The sequence below is a fragment of the Babylonia areolata genome, chromosome 1, assembly GCF_041734735.1.
Source record: "Babylonia areolata isolate BAREFJ2019XMU chromosome 1, ASM4173473v1, whole genome shotgun sequence".
NCBI lineage: Eukaryota > Metazoa > Mollusca > Gastropoda > Neogastropoda > Buccinidae > Babylonia > Babylonia areolata.
This window is the reverse complement of record NC_134876.1, coordinates 60974249-60996808: the sequence shown is the minus strand read 5'-3', so window position 1 is coordinate 60996808 and position 22560 is coordinate 60974249. Positions and strand designations below refer to the sequence as shown.

The 22560-nt window shown below is 39.5% G+C and overlaps 1 protein-coding gene across 1 annotated transcript in view; it reads right to left on the bottom strand.

The window, feature by feature from the left end:
* Positions 1–6621: 6621 nt before the first annotated feature.
* Positions 6622–22560, bottom strand: part of LOC143284932 (eukaryotic peptide chain release factor GTP-binding subunit ERF3A-like) — a 36855-nt gene continuing 20916 nt past the window's right edge. Inside the window, exons 11-15 of the mRNA XM_076592092.1 lie at positions 19100–19201; positions 18229–18300; positions 17299–17388; positions 16095–16266; positions 6622–15425 (exon numbers count right to left, since the gene is read on the bottom strand). Coding sequence (XP_076448207.1) covers positions 15382–15425; positions 16095–16266; positions 17299–17388; positions 18229–18300; positions 19100–19201 — 480 coding nt within the window. The 3' untranslated portion in view covers positions 6622–15381. The remainder of the gene's footprint in view (positions 15426–16094; positions 16267–17298; positions 17389–18228; positions 18301–19099; positions 19202–22560) is intronic.

The window sequence follows — 22560 nt, the reverse complement described above, 5'->3', positions numbered from 1 at the left end:
TTTATTACTCGGATGTTTCCAGAGTTTGCGTTGCTTAGAAATGAGAGACAGACAGACAGACAGAGAGAAAATCTATAAACAGACGTGTTGCTTTTGTCGCACAGTTTCAGTTCAGTCTAAAGGCGTCCGTCAGAGAGTGCATAATGATCCGTATGCACTACACCACCTCTGCTGAAAATTTTTAAAAAAGAAGAGTGGGCAGAAGGGGGGGGGGGGGTACATGATCTTCACATAGACCCAGCGCGCTGATCAGACCTTGAATGCTGGATGGGGGAAAAAGATACAAGTGAGACGATGATTACATCTGCAGCACACGTGGGCAGTTAATAAATCACCAACGAAACAACGCTTTCCTCCGTGTTTTCGAACTTGTTTACTGGTTTCTATTCGCATCTGTATGCAAAATTAAATTTGTTTTCCCTCTTTAGCCTGATACATTTCTGTTTCGACAGGACACTGTGACGTGCACTTCATCAAAAAACAACAACCATAAATCATATTTAGTTTCACTGGTCTTCTCCCCAACACCCTACCCCGCACCCTAACAACCCGCAATGTCATTCAAGATTAGCAAACAAACATTGTAAGAAATATTGCAAACGCTGATTGCTGCTATTTGGGGGGTTATAATATTCCTGGACCTGTTAAGCATCCAGGGCCTATTTTCGAGTTGTTTCGAAAATACGTTATTTCACATTTTCTCGAACTTAAGCCCACGCGCTCTGTAATCTTGGCTATCACGTACACCGACTGGCGTAGCGACGACGTCGAAGGTATTTGTGCTGGGTACGCGCAAACACATGACGTAGGGAGCAAAACACGCCTTCCGCCTATCTCTTGACTTTGTGGAATCACTGGGGCGCAGCACAGAGCTCAGCTGACCCTAGTTGCATTGCTTGGTTCTTGGTCAGTTCCATACTACACACAGTCAGAAGCGGGTTACGACCATACTAGGCTCTTGCGTCCGAGCAATGCAACTGGGCTCGACCAATGCCATAGTTCGGTCAACATAGGCATTTAGTCACGTGTAACTGTCAAAGTGTTAGAACCAAGCAATGCAACCGGCACCAGGGGTGGGTTGCATGAGCGAACTTAACAGCGCAAAGTTTGCTTATCGCTAAGAATGTTCCAAACTCCGCAGTAAATTCCATATGCTTGGGAACATTCTTAATTCCAAGCACACTCAGCGCTGCAAAGATCGCCTCGTGCAACCCGGCCCAGATTCCTCCAGGTCTGTCGGCAGTGTCAAAGCCCGGATCTATGCAAATGGTTTTCGTGTCCATTCTGCACAGTTGTCAGTCCATCGTTTTTGTTTGTGTTGTTGTTTTCTTTCTGTCTTCCCCTTCGTATCCCTCCCTCAATAGTTTCTTAGTTCAACTTGGATTCCATGGCCTTGCTAAAACACACCACGTGATGAACTGAAATGGTGGCGAGTGAAGCAAGAAACAAGAACGGTTCAGTTCCATGGTGTGACTCATTTTGCACTTCCATTCACATTGCAAATTATTGAGTGCATTGCACGCTACGAACGACATATTAACGCACAGACTCAAAACACTCGATAAATGGGTCCAGGAACTTCTGGTACTAGAATGGGAGACAAGACAAAAGATCATTGGAGACAGACAGATGGATCAGTACACAAGCAAACCCTCAGTTAATCAACACTCTGCGTGCAGCATGCCATGGGAGACATTTACCTGCCGCCTCCAACCACTAAGTCCGACAACGAGGTCTACGTCCGGTTCCTGACGGACGACAACGGGAAGAGATACCCGGCGCGCCAACAGGGACCTACCAGTGACCTGTCCAGCAACCCTCGCTACAGCAACCTGTCTCCCACCCACCGCCGCCACTTCAACGAGAATCCACCCCGAAGTGGCGACGGTCAGGATCGAGCGCACTTAATCCACTATCCGCCACCGCCAAGGAGGAGTGAACGCAATTTCGGAGCCGAGTCCAACTCGGAGACAGTCTACCATCACCCACCTCAAAGAAGCACGGGACAGGACCGTCACGGAGGTTCAGCCTATCAAGGCTTCCTGCCACGTCCAAGGATAAAGGGGGAATCTTCTGCACGTGAACCACGTTACGGATACGAAGCTCGCCCATGGAGCCACGAACAACGGCAAAATCCTCCTCCATCCGAACTGTCCAGCGGCAGTACAAATGGGGGCTTCTCGAGGCAAAGCGAAGTTCGGCATGTGAGTATATATATTCTGGTAATGACGATGATGATGTTTCTCATTTTAGAAATATAACCTTCAAAGCAAGGGACGTAAGAAAAAGTGCAATGTGAATAATATCACTGTTGGCATGCGGATGGCTGTGTGACCAGGAAAAAAAAGTATTTGTATTTGTATTTCTTTTTTGTCACAACAGATTTCTCTGTGTGAAATTCGGGCTGCTTTCCCCAGGGACAGCGCGTCGCTACACTGAGAGCGCCACCCTTTTTTCTTTTCTTTTTTTTCCTGTGTGCAATTTTATTTTTTTTTCCAGTCGAAGTAAAGAAAGAACGAATTAATGAAGGGGAAAAACAGAGTCGAAATTAAAGTCGGAATGATGGGACAGAAATAAATAAATAAAGAAATCTGTCAAATGTATGAAAGTAATGAATTTACCATAAAATAACGCAGCTTGGCTGTGTTTCAGCTCCACTACTGATCCCGGCAGCAGAAGCCCCCTGCACGCTGTTTCTCTACGCATCATCAGACCGCAGTAACACGGTGTATGCCTTCACGGTCCTTGCTGATCGTCAATTTCAAGTTTAGTTAATTAAAACTAGGAGATTGGTGGTGGGGTGACGGAAATAAAAAGAGGGGGCGGGGTGTGGGGGGGGGGGGGGGGGGAGAAACACGATAAGGCCGTTTTCTGGTTATGGTGTCTTCAAAAGGGAAAAAATTCACCAGCACAGGCAAGCACACAGGTTAATGAAAAGGCACATTGGAGCAAACGCAGACACTTCCTCAAAAAAGGAAGTTCGGACTTGTCCTTATACCCATCATTTGACAAGTGCATCCAGCAGCAATGACAGAAGAAATGCGTTAACACAAATTAAAGAATAAACAGACAATAAAGAGCAAATACATGGTTGCCACGTTGGATTTTTTTTCCGAAATGCAAGAAGATTGAAGCTAGGAGAGTAATGGGCCTCGCCCTTTATATATATATATATATATATATATATATATTTTTGTTGTTTTTTTTTTTTTTTTTTTTTTTTTTTAAAGCTCAGGCCCATTACGGACGTGTCGAAGCACCAAGCGACTGGCTGTTCGAAGCGAATGACAAGGACCTCGGCTATGACTTAAAGATGTCATGAATTAGGATTTGGCAAAGAGGTCTTTGTTTTTCGAAAACGTACCGTTGCCAACATGTTATTGTTTTTGTTTGTTTGTTTGTTTAACACGAACCGTTTTTTGGTCGCATCGATGAAAGGCATGACGAAAATTAAAGTGTTTTTTGTCATGCATGTTAAACTATATATTCGGAAGTAACTCTCTCCCTACCGGATCATAATTGTTTGTTGTTGGTTTTTTGGTGTGTGTTTTTTTTCCCCCCTTCAGTATTATATTATTATTGTTGTTACATGTTGTGATTTGTAGTGTATACCCCCATGTCATTAGGGCTGTAAAGCTATTGACATTAAGAGTCCAGTGTTAAGTGTCCTCTCCCGAATCTCAATTTCCGTGTACAAATGTATGAATTCAATGTTCAGATATGTACAGGTTTCTAGCAATTTCAATTTCAAAAAGATTTTTTTTTTTTTTTTTTTTTTTTTTAAAGAATTGTGCATTGTGTGTTTTGACTGAATAAAGGAAGCGAGAGAGAAAGGTGCTAAGGTTGTAACTGATCTGTCATCACAGGCAGCAATATTCTACACATATGTTGGCCAGCAGGTAGGTCTACGCTTCAAATTACTGCCATTCGTCACTGCTGCAAGACCTGTTCCTAAACCGCATAGACGTTTCCTCATTCACGGTTTAAAAAAAAAATTTTAAAGGCGTTTTCCAAATAAAGTCAGGGGGGTACTTCCCAAATCACAATTATATAACTATTTTCAAAACCACAGTAATAGAGTTAGAGTTGTTTTTGTTTTTGTTTTTTTCAAATCGCAATCACTTGCATTTTCCAGATCGCGTGGCAACATGGTTACTCTCCTGAAAATGTTTCAGACGTATCATGTGATCAACTATGCCCGCTCTTTGTGAACAAATGGGGTTCAGTTCGCTGTGGACTGCCGACTCTGGGACTGCGATAGACGAATCTAGATGGGGCAATAGATTTGATCAAATTATCAACATGGATAACATTTAAGGTATATGGTTGTAATGGAATAACTCAAATGAACACACACACACACACACACACACTCGAACGTGGGTGGGAAAAAACATTTAACAATCACGGAGCAGTGGCTAAGAAGCAAGTCCTACAGGTTCCATTCCCTGTATTTTGCCATACCCCCATCCCCTCCTTCCTTCACATCAACTCCCCATCCAATAGTAGACCTTAAATGGTGTTCTGGGTGCCAGTATTTCGAATGAGACGGTTAACGGAGGTCCATTGGCTTTGCGCATCGTGCACACAAGACGATAAATAACCCACGGCAACAGGAGCAATCTCTTCCAAGGTTCTGCAGATAATCCATTCTCTGTTCCACAAATGCACTTGGAAAAAAAGAAGAAGAAAAAAGGGGGACGAGGGTATGGAGGGCGGGGGGGGGGGAGGGGGCGGCGGCTGCACAGTGGTCCAGGGGAGAGGAACCCGAATTCCAGATGATCTGTTGTGACAAAAATATATTCGACACCAATACTGTCATCAACGTCACACACACACACACACATGCTTTCTCTCTAAGAGTGCGTGAGTGAGTGTGTGCGTGAGAGAGAGAGAGAGAGAGAGAGAGATTGGTCTTATCGAGATTTACTGTTGTAGTCTGGAGACTGAAGAGAGAGGGGGGTGGGGGTAGAGAGAGAGTTCACTTTTGCTTCTTTTTTTTTTCCTCTCTTGGTTGACGTGAATCTCTCTCTCTCTCTCTCTCTCTCGCACACTCACTCCGACAAATCAGATTAAAACCAGTACCATGTTGACAGTGCCGAAGATTTAATGGAAGCACGCGACAGCAAATGTGATTAGGCCTGTCGGAAAAATTGTGTGCGGCTCTCGACTTCCTGCTGAAATTATCGTGCACACAAACTGTCGACCGCGATCTTCGCCACTGCTGTTTGATGACCGTATCTCAAGTCCTCCTGAGCACGTGTGCCCATTCTCAATGAGAGAGAGAGACAGACATTCGGGACTCGAGAATGGCAGGCAAAGACCGAGAAAAGGGAGAAAAGACCGTTCTGTGAATTGGGTCAGCCATGCCAGAAGGATGGTGGGTTCACAATGAGCACGCAATTAAACTTAACAAAATGACAGACGCTAACGAGAGCAAGAACTCGTTTCTTCTAAGGAAACTTCATTAAAATATGTTCACGTGAAATCAAACGAATTAATACAATGTTCAGAACGGAGAAAATAGTTCTTCAGGTGGATTGAAAGTTAACTCACGAAGCACATGGAAGCTTCAGACCACCTCTTTTGACGGTACAGTGACTGCTGGAAATCATTGAACTTCTTTGAATTTTGCCCCACTTTTAAACGGATTCCATTTCTTGTCTTCCAAATAGGTCGCTTTGTTTTACATTCCTTCCTTCCGTATAGTGACCACAATCACATTTTGATTATTCTGTCACTACATGGGGGGGGGGGGGGGGGGGTTGCAGGAAAAGGCACTAACTCTGCAAAAAACAACAAAAAAAGAAGAAGAAAAAAAGACCTTTATTCCACAGTATCTATGCTGGACCACTCCGTCTTGCGAAGCGCTCTCCGGGAAAAACACCAACCGGCACAGCTCCAGCCTGTTATTTTCTGCTACCTTGATCCACGATCCCTACACCAAGATTTAAATATATTACCTAAATCCTCTTTCTCTCTTTGGTGGTGGTTCACAGGAGAAAAAAAAGTTATCATTTAGCAGCCACTGAGGCACCTTCGATACAAAAGTGCGAGTGGTATTGGCCTCTACAGGTGTCAGAGGCAGGGCGTCCCAGCCTGCCGGAGAACCCACTTAGAGCAGGAATAAGTTTTCATTCTCACTAATAGGTCTGTCACTTTCTGTAGCTTGTTTTTCTTTCATCGCAACCCAACAATAACGGCGTAAAAATCAAATTGATGATTGTGGCCGTCAACGCAGTGAAAGTCCCGAATTGTTCTTGGGAGGAATCCTGCATGTCTGCACTGTGTCCTACAGATCATCTGGGACAGCTGTTCTGGGCGGGCTCGTCGTTGTCGCAGTGGTAGTGGAATGAGCTTCTGCTTCAGGGACGGCATGTTTACACTGTCATGCTGCAGTTTGCCTCACACTGCTTCTTTCTTGTCAATCCTCGGTTTAGGCTGGCTGAAAGACTGAGATGGACTTTACAGCTGAGTGGATTTTTAATGGAACAGACTCTGAAAGAGATTCGGGGCCTTTTCAGATCTTATTTTTCAACTTTACATAAACCGACTACAACTTTTACAAAACAAACCCAACAGTATACATGCTTTAACAGAAACAACAACCCCAGTCGACTGTGATGTTAACTGGTTTATTACTTGTTCATATGATTCTGACAATGCATTTATTGTCACTTCATCAGCTGTCTTTGGGGAAAACAATATTTTGGTTAAAGAGAGCTCAGTAAGGTTAGTCCTTGGATGTTAGTGGCAACAGAACTGTTTGCCTTAGTAATAACAACTGGATTAAGACATTCGTTGTCACTGATATTGCGCTTAAAGCACATCTTATCAATGCTCACTGGTTCGTATTTGTTTTGAAAACAAAGCCATGCAAATACATCATCCTTCCAATCAAGATGTTAAACATCGCATGCACACACACACATATACCGGCACATATACACTCATGTTATTCTGACAAAACATGAAATTGTAATTATCAAAGAATGCCCACTGCGATGTCAATATGTTAAAATGAACACCAGTATTGAAACAGGGAAAAGATTCCAGTATTTCACTCACACACACACCTGGAAACGACTATGGAATTTTTTTTTCTTTCTGATCTTGTTTCTGAAGAATCTGGGCCTCAGATTACAAGATCTGGAGATATGACAAACACTCAGCCATTACACCTGGAGAACTGCTGTTCATAAAATCCTTATAAGATTAAAGTACAACTTCAGAAGTGAAAAAAAAAAAGAAAGAGGGGATGGGAGCGGGAGTATCAAAAGAGCACAAATACTTAATACTCTCTCTCTCTCTCTCATGTGCAAACATGCTCTCATACACATGTGCATGTACATACGCGCATGATAATTACTATAGTCCTCATCTGTCACAATCAGTCTGCAAAAAATATATATATAAAAAAAAAATTAAAAAAATAGAACAGCATGTTTACAGTCTGCCTGTTCTGTTGCAGACAAGTAAGCAAAATACAAAGCAAGGAGCAAACTGTGCATCTTTCACTCATTTGTAGACGGCAAAGTCAGAACACACCTTGCTTGATCGAACTGTAACATTGCTGTATCAATCTGTCCAAGTTTAAAGACTTTTGGGGGAAACAGCTGTCCAGTAAGCATTTGACAAGAGTATCTATCTGGTCAGATGGCACCTGTGTGGTGCTCATTTCACTGATGGAAACTGGTTTTATTTGTCTGGTAGGATCTATCTCATATCTTGCCAATTAAATTGTTGCTTTTTTGCATCCAAATCACAAAACATTCTTCTCAAATGAACATACAGTTAAGTTTAAAGGTCAAGTTATTCAGTGCTGGGTATTGGAACAGTTACACAAGAGTCTTAGGTATGTACAGACATCCAAATGAGAGAAAGAGGCTGCATGCGCCCTTGACCAAAATATATTTCATGCAGTGAAGCAGATGAATCTCAGGCACTTCTGGCTGTCTCAGTTTGATCAAAACAGGTTTCACTCCCAGATCCAAGCAACATATAGTAACTACAGTCATGAAGCGATTTGCTGACAAAGTTCTGTTTGTACAATTATGTTCAAACATTGTCTACACTGGTCTTTACTTTTGTTGCATAAAGTGAAGAATGCGTCCAGCCATTCATGGGTTCTGATGAATCAGGAGGGATATGGTGTTTTAATATTGTTTTTTGATTGCTTGTTCAAGCTCAAGTCAGTATATTAATTATATCATTTTGATCTGGCAACGAAATATGTCGTTTCAATCATATTGACAGATTCCAATCCAACTGATGTTCCCTGCAATGAGAGTTCAGTCTCAGGCTGTTCAGGACAACAAACATTATCACTGATTCTGCTGGTAACAGGCTCTAATTCCCCTAATATTAAAAAAACCAGCACTGAAAAAAAAAAAATCAAAACACACCATTAAATATCTAATGAAGGTTATGCTGGTACCAAGTAGTCTTTCAGCTCATCAAAACAATTGTTTAACTCATGGAAGGAAGAAAAAATATATACAAATATATTAGCAAATTATAAAAAAAATAATAATAATAAATAATAAAGACGAGCAACAGTCATCAGAGAAAAAGATAATCTGATCATGAAGGCCTCATTAACATGTATCTTTGTTGCCTAATATAGCCCAGCTGTGAGGAAACCTTTTATTGACAAAGGCACAAGCGTCTCAGACCACAAAACCAGCATTACTGTGAACAACTACCAGCAATCAAAACAGCTGTGGAGATCATGAAAAGAACAGTCATAAGTGAAAGAAATTTGATACAACCTGCACAACATCTACTGGAAATCACCTGACATGAAACAGGCACAAGTTTATTAAGAAAAAAAAAATGCATGGATTAGAAGAAGAGCAGAACAAAATTTATCAAGGCAAATTATCAGTCTCCCTTCCCCAATGTCACCTGAGAGAAAATGACTTTAAAAATCACCAAACGCACCATTGATCAACATGCAAATTCATAATTTCTGTGACTGATTCATCCTAACAGTTTGGTCACAAACCTATCTTAAATAGGTAAAAGTAGTTTATTGCTTCCAGCCATTAGAAAACAAAAAGACAGCATCTAAGAAATGTGTCCATCAGCCTTGTGCAACAAAGACCTGGACTTCCAAAGGCTGTATGTCCAATTCTCTGTGAAATAACACCCACAACAACTGTACAGACCACGGCAAAGCAACAATTAAAAAAATATATATATATGCCCCACAAAATCTGTTTCGTATCTTTGTCTGCTGACTAACTTTTGATTCAAACATATTCAGATGAGGGGACAACTTAGATTGAAGTAGTCAACATATCTACATTTATCTGAAATCATTTACCGGATTCAATAAAAGAGAAAAAGAAAAACACTTAACAAAAAAAATATATATATATACATCAGTGGAATTTCTGATCACTGAAAAAATCAAAACTGAACAAAATTTTGATAGTTATTCACCCTTTGCATATTCAGGTCATACAAGCAAGTGCATTGTGTTTTTATTTTGTTTATTCGTGAATTTCAGTCATCTTTCAAAATGCATATGACAGAGAATTCAGTATCAAACAATCACAAATGGAACAGTAGAAATTTGATCCAAATATCCTTGTTCCTGTAGAATGTGATGACAAACAAGCAATGTCACAGTATTACCCATTGCATTTTAAACCAATGATATGTAAATAAGAAAGGCTGAATGTCTCATTCAATCTTGTTCCAACAATACTGCTTATAAAGAATATATGACATTTTTAGTGCAGGAAACTGCTTCAAAATGAACACAGTGTGAGTTCAGATGTACATAGATAAACTGTCTTCTTTTTTTCTCTGTGCATCAATAGATCCTTGATAGAGAAGGACCAAAGTTAATCTTCCATCAACAGAAAGGCCCTACGTTGGCAGTAACAAATCAAGACTATGATAGACTAGATATGTAATGCCTACACAGTAAACTTCGATTATTATCCATACTTGCCTGAGATACTTTGTCAAATTTCACTCAGATGTGCACTTTCGTTACACATACACACATTCATACAATATTTTTTTCTTTCTCTTTTGATGATCTCAGCACTTAGAAAGAAGTGATGAGCCAGTTACAACAGTAAAGCTTCTATGACACACATATGCAAAATATTTCAACAATATCTACCTACTGATTTCTTTAATATCTTAAACTATGAACATCGCTTTTATGCAGAACGAATAATTTTAAGGTTGAATCACTTGCATTCTTTATCAAAGTATGATAGATACACAACAATCAATAACTGGTACAATGACATACAAAAACATGAGAGCAGAGCAAAGGAATCATAACTTAGCACACACCATCTTCCACATCTTGACAACTAAACAATCCTTTTTTCTTTTTTTTTAACAAAAAGGCAATGCAAATGACCCAACCAATTTAGGATAACTATTTCAACTCGCGAAATCCTATATGCTGCTGTTTAAATACAGTCTGACCTACTGACTGGAAGAAGTGTAAAGTATCATCATGCGAAGAACATGAAATGCACAGTACTGTCTCAAGAAAACTAGTTTCAAACTAACACAAAACAACATCTGTGTACTGGATGTGTTGGCCTTTATGGTTCAACTGTAACCAAAACAAAATACCTGTCTTTAGTTGAATTAAAGAAAAATAACAGTCAATCAATCTTGTTTACTTAGCCATCCAATTTTTCTTTAGCAACACCCTGTTTTAAGTGTTTCTCATTCACAGAGAACTAGCAAGCAATTTTTTTTTTTACCACACTCCAGAAGACTGTAAGTTACTGACTGTATGTTAGTATTGCAGCAGAATAATTCTGACATTGAGCTCATTTGTACAAGGTGAAAGTGAAAAGGAATGAGCATCAAACAAAATATTCTCCCTTGCAAAATTCTGCACAAGTCAATCAATTAAATTTTTTTTTTTTTTTAAGTATCTCAGTGTTGTTATCTTTCGGAGATTATGTTAAGTCCTATGTAATACCAACCCTTGTGACAAGAGGACAAAAAATATATATCAATAGCAAATTCTGTCTTGCAAATTACATAATGCAATATAATGGGCATTTACACATTGTGACTGCTCTACATAATGCACTGACTAACAAAGTATGTCTCATTCAGAGCAAAAAATGTGAAAAAGAAGAGCAGTCCAAGAGGAGTAGGGACCATGAACAGTGTGTGGCAAAGAGGGAGGCTTTTTTTGTGTGTGTCTGTGTGAGCAGGGGCATGTGTTTGGTTTTGTGGAGCATGTGTGTTTGATTTTGTGTGAATGTGTGTGTGTGTGTGTGTGTGTGTGTGAAAATTACATCATCAGATCTACCATACCCTGCTACAGCAACTAAGGCACATCACCCCTTATATAAAACATTCAATACCAACAAAAAAATGCCTTCTATAGCTTGTAGATGTTCTTTTCTCTCTCTCTCTCTCTCTCTCTCTCTCTCTCTCTCTCTCTTCACACGTATAAGCGTATGAAGTGGGACGGGAGGGCATAACGCACCTGAGGTACATGGATCAGAGGATGCTGATTCTAATCACTGCATGCAACTGCAAGATTACTGGCACACACAAACCTGTGCAAAGACAGTGGACAGAACACAGAAATCAACAACTGTCAAAGAAAGATATGTTTTAATTGTCAAACCTCTGGCCCATAACAACAGGAGTGCACACTTCCAAGAATGACATCATTCCTTGAATGAAATACTGAGACATTATATTCTATGGCTAAGCTCTGTATATATACGAAAAACGTTTTGTGATAGTATCTGCATTTAAATCAACAACTGTCCTACGCTGCAAAAGTTGTGTGGGGAGGAAGAGAAAAAGACCGAACAAAAGCGGGAATTATTAGAAAATGTCTGATCACTAGCACCCGCCTGTAGCTTTGAATCAGGGGTAGAAGTGTGGGCATGGTTATTCTATTTATTCTTGTTGCTTATAGTCCAACCAACCACACAGGGCCATATCAGGACTGTCGAACCATACAAATGCTCACCCACGTCAACAAAGTTCATGACACAGTATCCCAACCATTTAGCTCCTTATGGCAAATAAGACTAGGCCATGCTGAGGACACCAGCCATTCCATTTATCATCCCCAGATTACAAAAAAATTGTAAAAAAAAAAAAAAAGGGTAAAACATACTTCAAAGCCAAAAAAAAAAAAAACCCATTAAATAAAGCCATATAGGCAAATAACACTGCAGAATGGTCAGCTAATGCTAATCCCAGTGTTTACATATCACTACCTAATCGCTAGAGCAAAACAGATAGTACATCATAGACTGCGGAAAAGAGAAAAAAGTGTCAAGGCTTGCTTGAAAAAAGAAAGGGGAATGGACTGGGAAGGCAGAAAAAGGAGACGACAGTGGAGATAGAAAAACGACAGAAACAAAGACGGTGACAGAAGAGAGGAAATTTCTAGCACAGAATTTCCAGAAGGTGGGTATGCTATGGGGCATGGCTGGGGGGCAGAGCGATCATAAATCACCCTGCTGAATAACATCAAGGGATTAAGTACCAGTATTCAAATTAATCGTCAGTTTCTTCAAATTAACATCTAGCACAAATCATATGAACTGCATGGAATTAGAATAAAAATGTACGTCAACCTCAAGGTCCGCTCTCTTCTCACCCGGTCTGAAAACTGCTGACATTTCACTATTAACCTTGTGGACACACAAAACAAGTGAAAGGATGAGCAAAAGAGCGAGTGGATGAACAGAATACCACCTGATAAATGTTCACAGAAATCAGCAAGATGTATTTTTCACAGACCCAGAAAATTTGAAGAATCAATTTTTTTATTCACACATCACAGATACAGTCATACCAGTAAATTGTCAGGATATGGTGCTTTGCTATAACACAGAGCACATTAAAAAAAAAAATTCTCCACCCAAGACCTACATGCATACACACACATATGCTTTCTTAGGCATCCCTCCCATTTAAACTCATCATACAGTGATCATAACTTAATGTAAGTAATGGAACACAAGATGATTTGATACATCCTGGAATAACGCTTTCCCCCCTTCTCCCCTCCCAAGAAACATGCCTGACTGTATCTAACTCTGTAATGAAGCTTTCACGTGAAGAAGACATATGACATAAAACAGGTAAACCTTTCCACTACAACGATCTCTTTAACTTTTGACAACTTTAAGGAAATCAATGTATGAGTGAACATCCTCTCTTTTTATCCTTTTTCGTTACCCTTGCCAATACATACATATATATATATATATATATATAGAGAGAGAGAGAGAGAGAGAGAGAGAGAAAGAGGGAGAGGGATTTATTCAATACATCAGGAAAAATCTGGCTAGGATGTGAGAATTATTTTGCAATGATCAAGGGAAAATGGAGGCTATTTCCTGATCCTGCCTAATCAAGTAAAGAAACTCGTCATCCCCAGCAATTTGTTTGCAACTCTACCTCCATGTCTTTTTCTGCCTGCCCTAATTTTCATCTCACCTTTTTTTTCTGGATAGATTTACTGTCCATGATTACATGAGGCTTGTAAATAATTGCACATGTCCTGGAAGGCATAAAACATTCTCTCGTTGCAGCAAGAATCAATGGGAATATCAAAGAGCAGTATCAAGTAGTGAATGTGTTCATAAGAACTGAAGAAGTTTTTTTTCAGGAATGCCAGAATCTGGACCTTCTTAATTATTTTTTTTTTTAATAATTAAAAAAAGAAAGGTCCACAAGGAATGAATCAAATATAAATGACTTTGTTGCTTTTAACATCTGTTTACTTCCAATATGTTACACAAGTTGTTTTATTTAAACTATATATAAACTGATATTAGTTACGAGAATTTAGACAGAATTAAAGTAGTTCAAACATATCCTGATTCTTCTTTAATGTGCCTGAAAAGATCAGGAAATAATTTCCTTGCTTTTCACAAGATCGGGAAATAATTTCCTTGTGTCTCACTTTCACTGGTAAACAGTTCTTTTTTTTTTTTCTTCTTTTTTTTTGTTGTTGTTGTTGTTGTCATTAGCTAAAGATTTCTTGTCTGGGTCTTCACACAGCTTTTGTACTCAATAGGAACTTTGTCTCAAGGAAAACATCCATCTGACATAAAAGCAGTGTAGCAAACCAGTGTCAGGGCTTCTTGAAAAAATAAATCTTCAGGGTACCAGGTACTCTTCTACCATAATTTTTGGAGGTCCCATACTACCTTTAGGATGGTCACTAATTCAGTACACTCCAATAAAAATGGCATTACAACACACACACACACAAAGGCACTGACTGGCACACCTTCCACTCATACTCATTTGAGTTTCCAATTCAAGAAGTGGCCAAGGAAAACAACTCTTCCCTGCAGCAAACGATCATTGCATCAGACTGAAACTCAGGTACACAATTTTCAATCTGTTTAAGACTTCCTTCTCTAGAAATTTTTAGAAAGTCTTAGGAATCCACTCCCTGCAGATGCAGTGCATCCTTTCCATTTTTAAAGAGTCAGGGATGTGTATTCATGCAAAAAGCCCTGAGTACAGGTAAACAATTTCTATTATATCACAACAGCATGAAAAACACAAGAGCTCATTGTTCAAATCTGTATCACTGTGTTTAAGCTTTTGGAAAATATTCCATGATCTGTTGGAATACTGAACATAGAGAAATAACGATTATTATGCCAAAGCATAGAGTGGCTGATTTCATCAAAACATGGTTAAGAACACACACGTAATGCCAAATGGCATGCAATTTCAATGCCTCCACTGTAGGCACAGTTTGAAACTGTTCCAACTACATCAAGGTAAACTTCTGAACAACATCCACTCACCCAGCTACAGCAGTGTCATTGGTAACATTCTTTCTCATGAAATGTTCCCTATCAGTGAAAATCATTACCTTTCCACTATGTATCTGTCAATATGTAACATCCACACCTTCAGAAACATTTGCAACCACAACCATCTGGGGAACACACACTGACAAAAGTCTCTCTCTTCCTTCCGTAATCAATCACAATGAAATGTATGGATGAAGGTAAGGAATGAATAACCGGTGAATAACCAAAACCATTGAATTTCAAAATCAAAATCATGAATCACACAGGAATATCAATAAGGCTATAATAATAAATAATCATAATAAAGAAGTGGTAGTGTGCTACTTTTCTGCTTTCTTGTACACACTTCACCAGTCCTTGCCATCCTGTGCACCACACAGAGTTGCAGCAGACTGGTCGATGCACAGTGGATGGTAAGTACTTTCCAAACGTTGTTGGTAAGAAGTCAGCAGATAATTTATTCGCCAGACTGATGTCAGGGCCCGAAGTTGGTTCGATACCATGTTGCATCACCAATTTCAATCTTCATGTATTTGGCAGGTATTAGAGTATCGAAAAAAAAGGTCACTTTTTATCCCACAATTTTGAGAACCTTGCCAATGGCTATTGTTTTACCTGGAAATAAAAAACACAAAAAAAAAAAACCATTATTAGAATAAGCTACATACACTGCTTTTTCCACAAATCTCACAGCTTAACCCTTTCAACTATGATGTCACAAAGAGTTCAATGCAATTCCAATCTGATATCACACTTTAGTAACGACTAAACAAGCGGTGGAGAAGAGTAAATGATAACTGAAAAATAAAACTATTGTACTATGTGGCAGGAACTGTTTTCACTGCTTGAAAAATCCAAAGTTTCTATTGTAAAAAATAAATAAATAAATAAAAAAGTATAATTCCACAATATTGGGTTTGGGTTTTACACTGTAAAATCATTTTCAGTTTGTGCAAGAGCCTGGTCCAATGCACTTTGACAATTCAGGCTGACCACAACATTAGCTGACCGCAACTGCTGTGGATAAAAGTTTACAAAGCATATCTAAAATCTGATGATCAGATTTCTTTTCCATGCATACAAAAAATTAATGCTCTTCAACTTTCAGCCTTTGCTATTACAGATCATGAGTATTAAAAAATAAAAAGTGGGAAAACTATCAGTTGTAATAATCGTTAAATCACACGCACAGTCTTTCTTCATTAAACAAAAATGTTTCAAATGTAACATTACCACTAAACAATGAACACCAAACAAACAAAAGGAACAGAAAGACAAACCCACCTTCATCTCTGAGTGTAAACCTGCCCATCTGTGGGAAATCCTTGAAGGTCTCCAAACAGATCATTCCTGCATTCACTTCAAACCTGACCACGCCCACCTGGTCCTGCTTGATGAACCGGGGCTTGACCACCGTCTTTTCTCCTGTCTTCTTGTCAATCAGGCAGATCAGGTTCTGCACACAAAACAACGTGATCATGTTCTTCACATACACCACACAATGTAATCATGTTCTCTGCACAGTACACAATACAATGTAATCAAGTTCTCTGCACACAATACCACACCATGTGACCAAGTTCTACACACAACACTACACACTGTGACCATGCTCTCTACACACACCACCACACAATGTCACCAAGTTCTACACACAACACAATGTGACAAAATTCTACACACACCACCACACAATGTGACCAAGTTCTACACACACCACCACACAATGTGACCAAGTTCTACACACACCACCACACAATGTGACCAAGTTCTACACACACCACCACATCACCACACAATGTGACCAAGTTCTACACACACCATCACACAATGTCACCAAATTATCTACACACTACACTACACACTGTGACCAAATTATCTACTCATAACACTACGTAATGTGACCCAGTTCTCTACACACAACACAATGTGATGAAGTTCTTCACACACACCACCACACAATAAGACATCGTAAGGCAGATATCTTCCTAGCCGACTTGTGGCAATAAATATACCATCTAAATAGTTCAGTGAAAAGCCACAAGAATACGTAGTAGACAGGTACAAGGCTAGAAGACTAATTCCGACATACAAAGCACTCTTTTCACAAACATTAAATCCGCGCTTTTTGAATGTGGCTGTCCCCAAGTAAAATATCACAATCACGTGGGTGAGTCCACAAAAATGAATTAAGTACTTATCACTTAGGAAGCAGTTAACCACAATCGGAAATTACAGGTCTATGTGCATGTGTTCACAAATAAGCGATTGTGTGAGTGAGCACATCCTCTTTAGTCTTCTTTATTTTTTCATGTGTACAATATGTGTGCATTCACATGCATAATGGATGCTGCCCTATTCTCTCTACTGCCCTGAATATACCCTGGAATTTTTTTTCTCGAAAATTACCAGGATCTGAGCTTGCTTTCCAAACAACTGATATACCAAAGAGTGCTGTCTCTTAAAAGCAACTGTCAGGAGAACTTACCTTGATTGTCACCTCCTCACCACAGGTGTGGATGTGCAGCATACAGCTGTACCCAGCACATATAATAGATTTGTGTTCCATGATCACAATCTGAAACACAAGACACAGCTTATCATATTGCTCACGCATTGATTGGATGACAGTTGCAACAGCTGTCATGAAATCTGTCAAGGCCATGAAAACAGAGTATCATTTCTGACAAGGAAAACCAGATTTTGTGAAATGTTTGGAAACAATGAATAATGTAAAACGTGACATATTCAATAAGAAAATTAGTTGAATAAAAAAAAAAAGAAAACACCACCACCTTTACATGTTATAGTAATAGCAGCAGTGGTACATTTATCCAATGATTTTAATCCTGTAAAAGTGGTTCACAATAACATGTCAGACAGACACAAAGCACAAACACAAACATTATTACATGCTAAACATATCAATCTTAAGGAAATCAATTTTATTTTTCACTTCTGATGATCGAGTGCTGATCATTTCATCTTCAGACAGATAAGTGTGTAAAGAATTAAAAAAGTGGCCAGATTCCAGTAATGTCAGAACTAAATTTACACTCCTCAATGCATCATTACCTCACTAACGTTATTGCCTCCAATCACTGGAAAACCTTATGCAAGTTTAAGTTTCAACGAGGTGTCAGAGTGTGCATACTGATCCATATACACTTCACCACATCTCAATCATAATCATATATATATATATATATATATATATATATATATATATATATATATATATATATATAAGTCAATAAACATTACAATTATTTAGTGTCTGATTTTGCAGCAACAGATGTATACTGAAATCAACAAGGTTACATGCCATTTATCTGTATTTTGTAGGAAATCCAGACCCTGTGTCTGACAAACTATGTTACCTCTATTCAACCAAATCAATTACTGCAGAGATCCATACCTGTGCATCAAATACACGCCCAGTGTGACACAGGTTTTCGGGTGAGCACAGCACAAACCCTGGTGACACATCCTATTACCAAAAGAAAAGATCAACAAACTATTATTCATCAGAGCTACAGCAAGCATAACAGCGTAACAATTTGATACGAGACAGGACATAAAACTACCATATCATTAACAATTTGATACATAGGAGAGGACATGCTACTACCAAAACATTAAGAATTTGTTACAAGAGAGAGGACAAACTACCAAATCATTAGTACTATTGTGTGTCTTTTGAACTCTGGGTTACAAATCTGAAGTTTATATGCGGTTTTTTTTCTGTTTGTTTGTTTGGGTCTTCATTTGTTTGATTTTTCCTTTGCAAGGATTCAGAGACAACCCTGGGACAGAAACTCTATTTTCAGACAGAGGAATGATAGGGAAATGTACTCAAATTGTTATCTTTAAACCACAAGAAAATCTACCACCGCAGAGCAAGCGTAAATTCTACAGAATCAGAATCAAAATACATCTTTTTTACCAAGTGTAGCAGAGTTACAGAGGGCATAAAACCACCTGATAAACACTGATTAAAGGGTCAAGATGACATAAAGTAAGCAAGGGGAGTCAGGGTTTCACTGAAACTTACATATTGTATTTCTGTAGGTGAATATTTTTGTCCAATTTGGAAACAAGGACACATATTCTGTTCATCAAAAAAAAAAAAAAAAAAGACCCAGTAATGTATCGGGACAAAGTGTGTACATTTTGTCAGTCAAAAAGAGACCCAGAATGTAAAATCAGTTTTCAGAGAATAAAGATAAATTAAAGAAAAGCAAATCAGAAAATAATTCACAAAAGAATGTACAAAACAATTTCCATACCTCCTCTTCCACTCCAGTGACCTTGATTTTGACATTTTCTCCAGGATAGGCGTCTTCACTTTCCTCTTCATCAATCAGAATTGACATCACTTTGACGTTTGTCTGAAACAAGCATACACAAACCATGTAATTAACAACAGCACATAGGTAATTCTCATTATCCCAAAAAATATATGTTTAATGTTTAACTGAAACAAGCGCAGATCAGACCTGCCTAGACTCCCAAATACCTCTCAGTAGTAGAACCCCAGTTTTCAGTAGTTTTATGGTAGTTTTCAGTAGTATGGACATGGCAGCATTTCCACTTTAATACACTCTGCATGTCAACTTTGTACTAACCAAGACTATTTGTCAAACACAAGTGAAGTTTTCAGTAATCACATGCAGAGATACCAATCTCCAAAGACAAAAAAGGAGCACACAACAAAATTACCAACATAAAATGGCTGACTTACAGTTACCATCATATATTTTATTCATGATGCAGCTTACCCTTCCTCTCTCTTAGTTTTTATCTGTAGGCAGAGATAAAATTCCAAAATTGTGAAATTTACCATAACAGGTGAAGGGATCTTGGAGACTGCGTTAGGAGAGAAAAGCTGGTTATGTTACATCCATAAACAGAACTCAGAACTCAGAACTCAAAACGTTTTTATTCAAGGATTAAGATTTTAGGCATTGCCTATTCTTCCAATCTGTCCTTGCTAATCTACATCTATTACAAATAGCACACACATAAATGAAAGGAAAATGTTTTCATGCAGAATTGTATACATAATGAAGAAAACACCACCCCCCCCCCCCCCCCCCCCCCCCTGCCCCCACCCCCACACACCCACATCCGTGCACATACATACATACACACACACGCACACACACACACTGACAGCACCCCCTCACTCCTCCCCCCCCCACACACACACACACACTAAGATTGACAGATGGATAGGACAGTGATTCACACAGAGAGAGAGAGAGAGAGAGAGAGAGAGAGAGAGAGAGAGAGAGATGTCATCAATATAGAAGTTCCAGAAACATCCGGGTGTTTAAAAGGCACAGTATTGTTACTGTCTCTGAAATCTATGTTGGCAAGTGCAGCATACTACAGTGACTACCACCATCACCAATATTACTTGAACACTTGTCACGATTATGATAGAACGAAATGAATAGATTATGCATGCATAAGAAATAGAACGAGAGAAAAAAAAAAAAAAGAAAAAAAAAAGAAAAAAAAAGAAGAAAAGAAAAAGAAAAAAAAAAAAGAGCAATACAAAACACGATGAAATGAGAAAGCAAGGAAAGAACAACAACAATAGCAACAATGACTGATACAATAAATAAGACATAACTGACCCCTTTGTTACTGCCTACAGTAATTCAAAGATCAGAGTTATTTACTGTTGGAAGGGGTGAAGATGTTTATGCAGACTTGATTTGAACATAGGAAGAGAACTGCCCGTTTGTATGTGCAAAGGAAGGGAGTTCCACAGTGATGCACCCGAAAATGCAAAACTAGTTTTGAACAAATCAATTCGGGTACGTGGCAAAATGTATTTGTTAGAGCCGTATCGGCATGAGGCTCGTGTGAGCAGGTGTTGGAGATATTGCGGTGCTAAGTTATTGTGTGTTTTGTACATGAGTAATGCTTTGTTGAATTCTAGCTGGTTTTGAAGTGGAAGGATATTTAATCTGGCTTGCTTTTCTAACGTTGACAGTGAGTGATCTGGTAGAATTAATCTGGCTGCTCTCTTGTGGAGCGAATTTAGTTTCTTAAGATGAACATCTGCAGCACAGCTCCAGACAACAGATGCATAGTTGACGTGAGAAAGACAGTGAGCGTGGAACAACATTTTGCGAGCTTCACTGTTTATGTAAGGTCTGAGCTGATTGAGTAAGAACAGACTGCGTGCCAACCTTTTACAGACAGAATAAATGTGAGCTTGCCATTTCAGTTCTTCATCAATTATGACTCCCAAGACGCGGTGCTCGCGAACTTGATCTATGGAGGTATCATCGTCATTCAGGGTGAGAACAAGGGGATTTTCTTGGTGCTTTTGTCTTGACGTGATAATCATACTCTTTGTTTTTTGGGGATGAAGTGTCATACAGTTGGATTTGCACCATTTAGAAACATCATTTAAGCCCGTTTGAAGAGAATTCTGAACTGAGGCAACGTTGGCAGCACTGGAATGAAGGGAAGTGTCATCTGCAAAAAGGGCACACGAGATTCTGGAGTCTGATAAAGACAAAGGAAGATCATTGATAAATATGCAGAATAGAAGTGGCCCTAAAACTGATCCTTGAGGAACTCCACTTTTTATTGCTCCCGAGAGAGAGAGAGAGCATCTCTGAACTCACGCACACACACACACGTGTGTGTGTGTGTGTGTGTGTGTGTTCAATTCAACCCTGTATGTGTGGTGAAAGAGGGGCGAGCGTAGGGAGAAAGTGTGTGTGTATGCCTGAGAGAGAGACAGAGAAAGTATATGCTTTGTATTTTGTTTTCAATCAGCTCTGTGTGTGTGTGTGTGTGTGTGTGTGTGTGTGTGTGTGTGTGTGTTTGAGAGAGTGAGAGAGTGTATGTGTGTTGCTGTTTTTTCCAATTCAGCTGTGTGTGTGTGTGTGTGTGTGTGTGTGTGTGTGTGTGTGTGTGTGGTGTGTGTGCGTGTGTGTGCGTTTCAGTTCAGCTCTGTGTGTGTGTGTGTGTGTGTGTGTGTGCGAGAGCGAGAGAGTGTATGTGTGTGGTTGTTTTTCAATTCAGCTCTGTGTGTGTGTGTGTGTGTGTGTATGTGTGAGGTGAAAGACGGACGAGGATGTGGAGAAAGTGTGTGTGTCTATGCCTGAGAGAGAGAGAGCGAGAGAGAGAGAGAGAGAGAGAGAGAGACTTTATATGCTTTGTGCTTTGTTTCCAATGCAGCTCTGTGCGTGTGTGTGTGTTTCAGAAAGAGTGTGTGTGTCTGCATGTGTTTTTTTCAATTCAGCTCTGTGTGTGTGTGTGTGTGTGTGTGTGTGTGTGAGAGAGAGAGAGAGAGAGAGAGAGAGAGAGAGAGAGAGAAAGTTTTCAATTCAGCTATGTGTGTGTGTGTGTTTGTGTGAGAAAGAGAGCGAGTGTGTGTGTGTCTTTTCAATTCAGCTCTGTGTGTGTGTGTGTGCGCACGAGCGCGCGCATATGTGAGACATAATGTATGTGTAAGTGCATGTGTAAGTGCATTCTTTTCAATACAACTCTGTGTGAGTGTGTGTGCGCGCATGTGTGTGTGCGTATGTGCATGCGCGTGTATACATGAGAGAGAGAGTGTGCATGTATGCATGTGTGTGTGTGTGCGTGCGCGCGCACACATGTGTATGTGTTTTCAATTCAACTCCAGGAAGGAAAACGGCGAGAGTGAAATGTAGAGAGTGAAATGTACGGGGTGGGCCATCCAAATAAGAGGCAGAGGTCCCAAGTGCATTTGAAG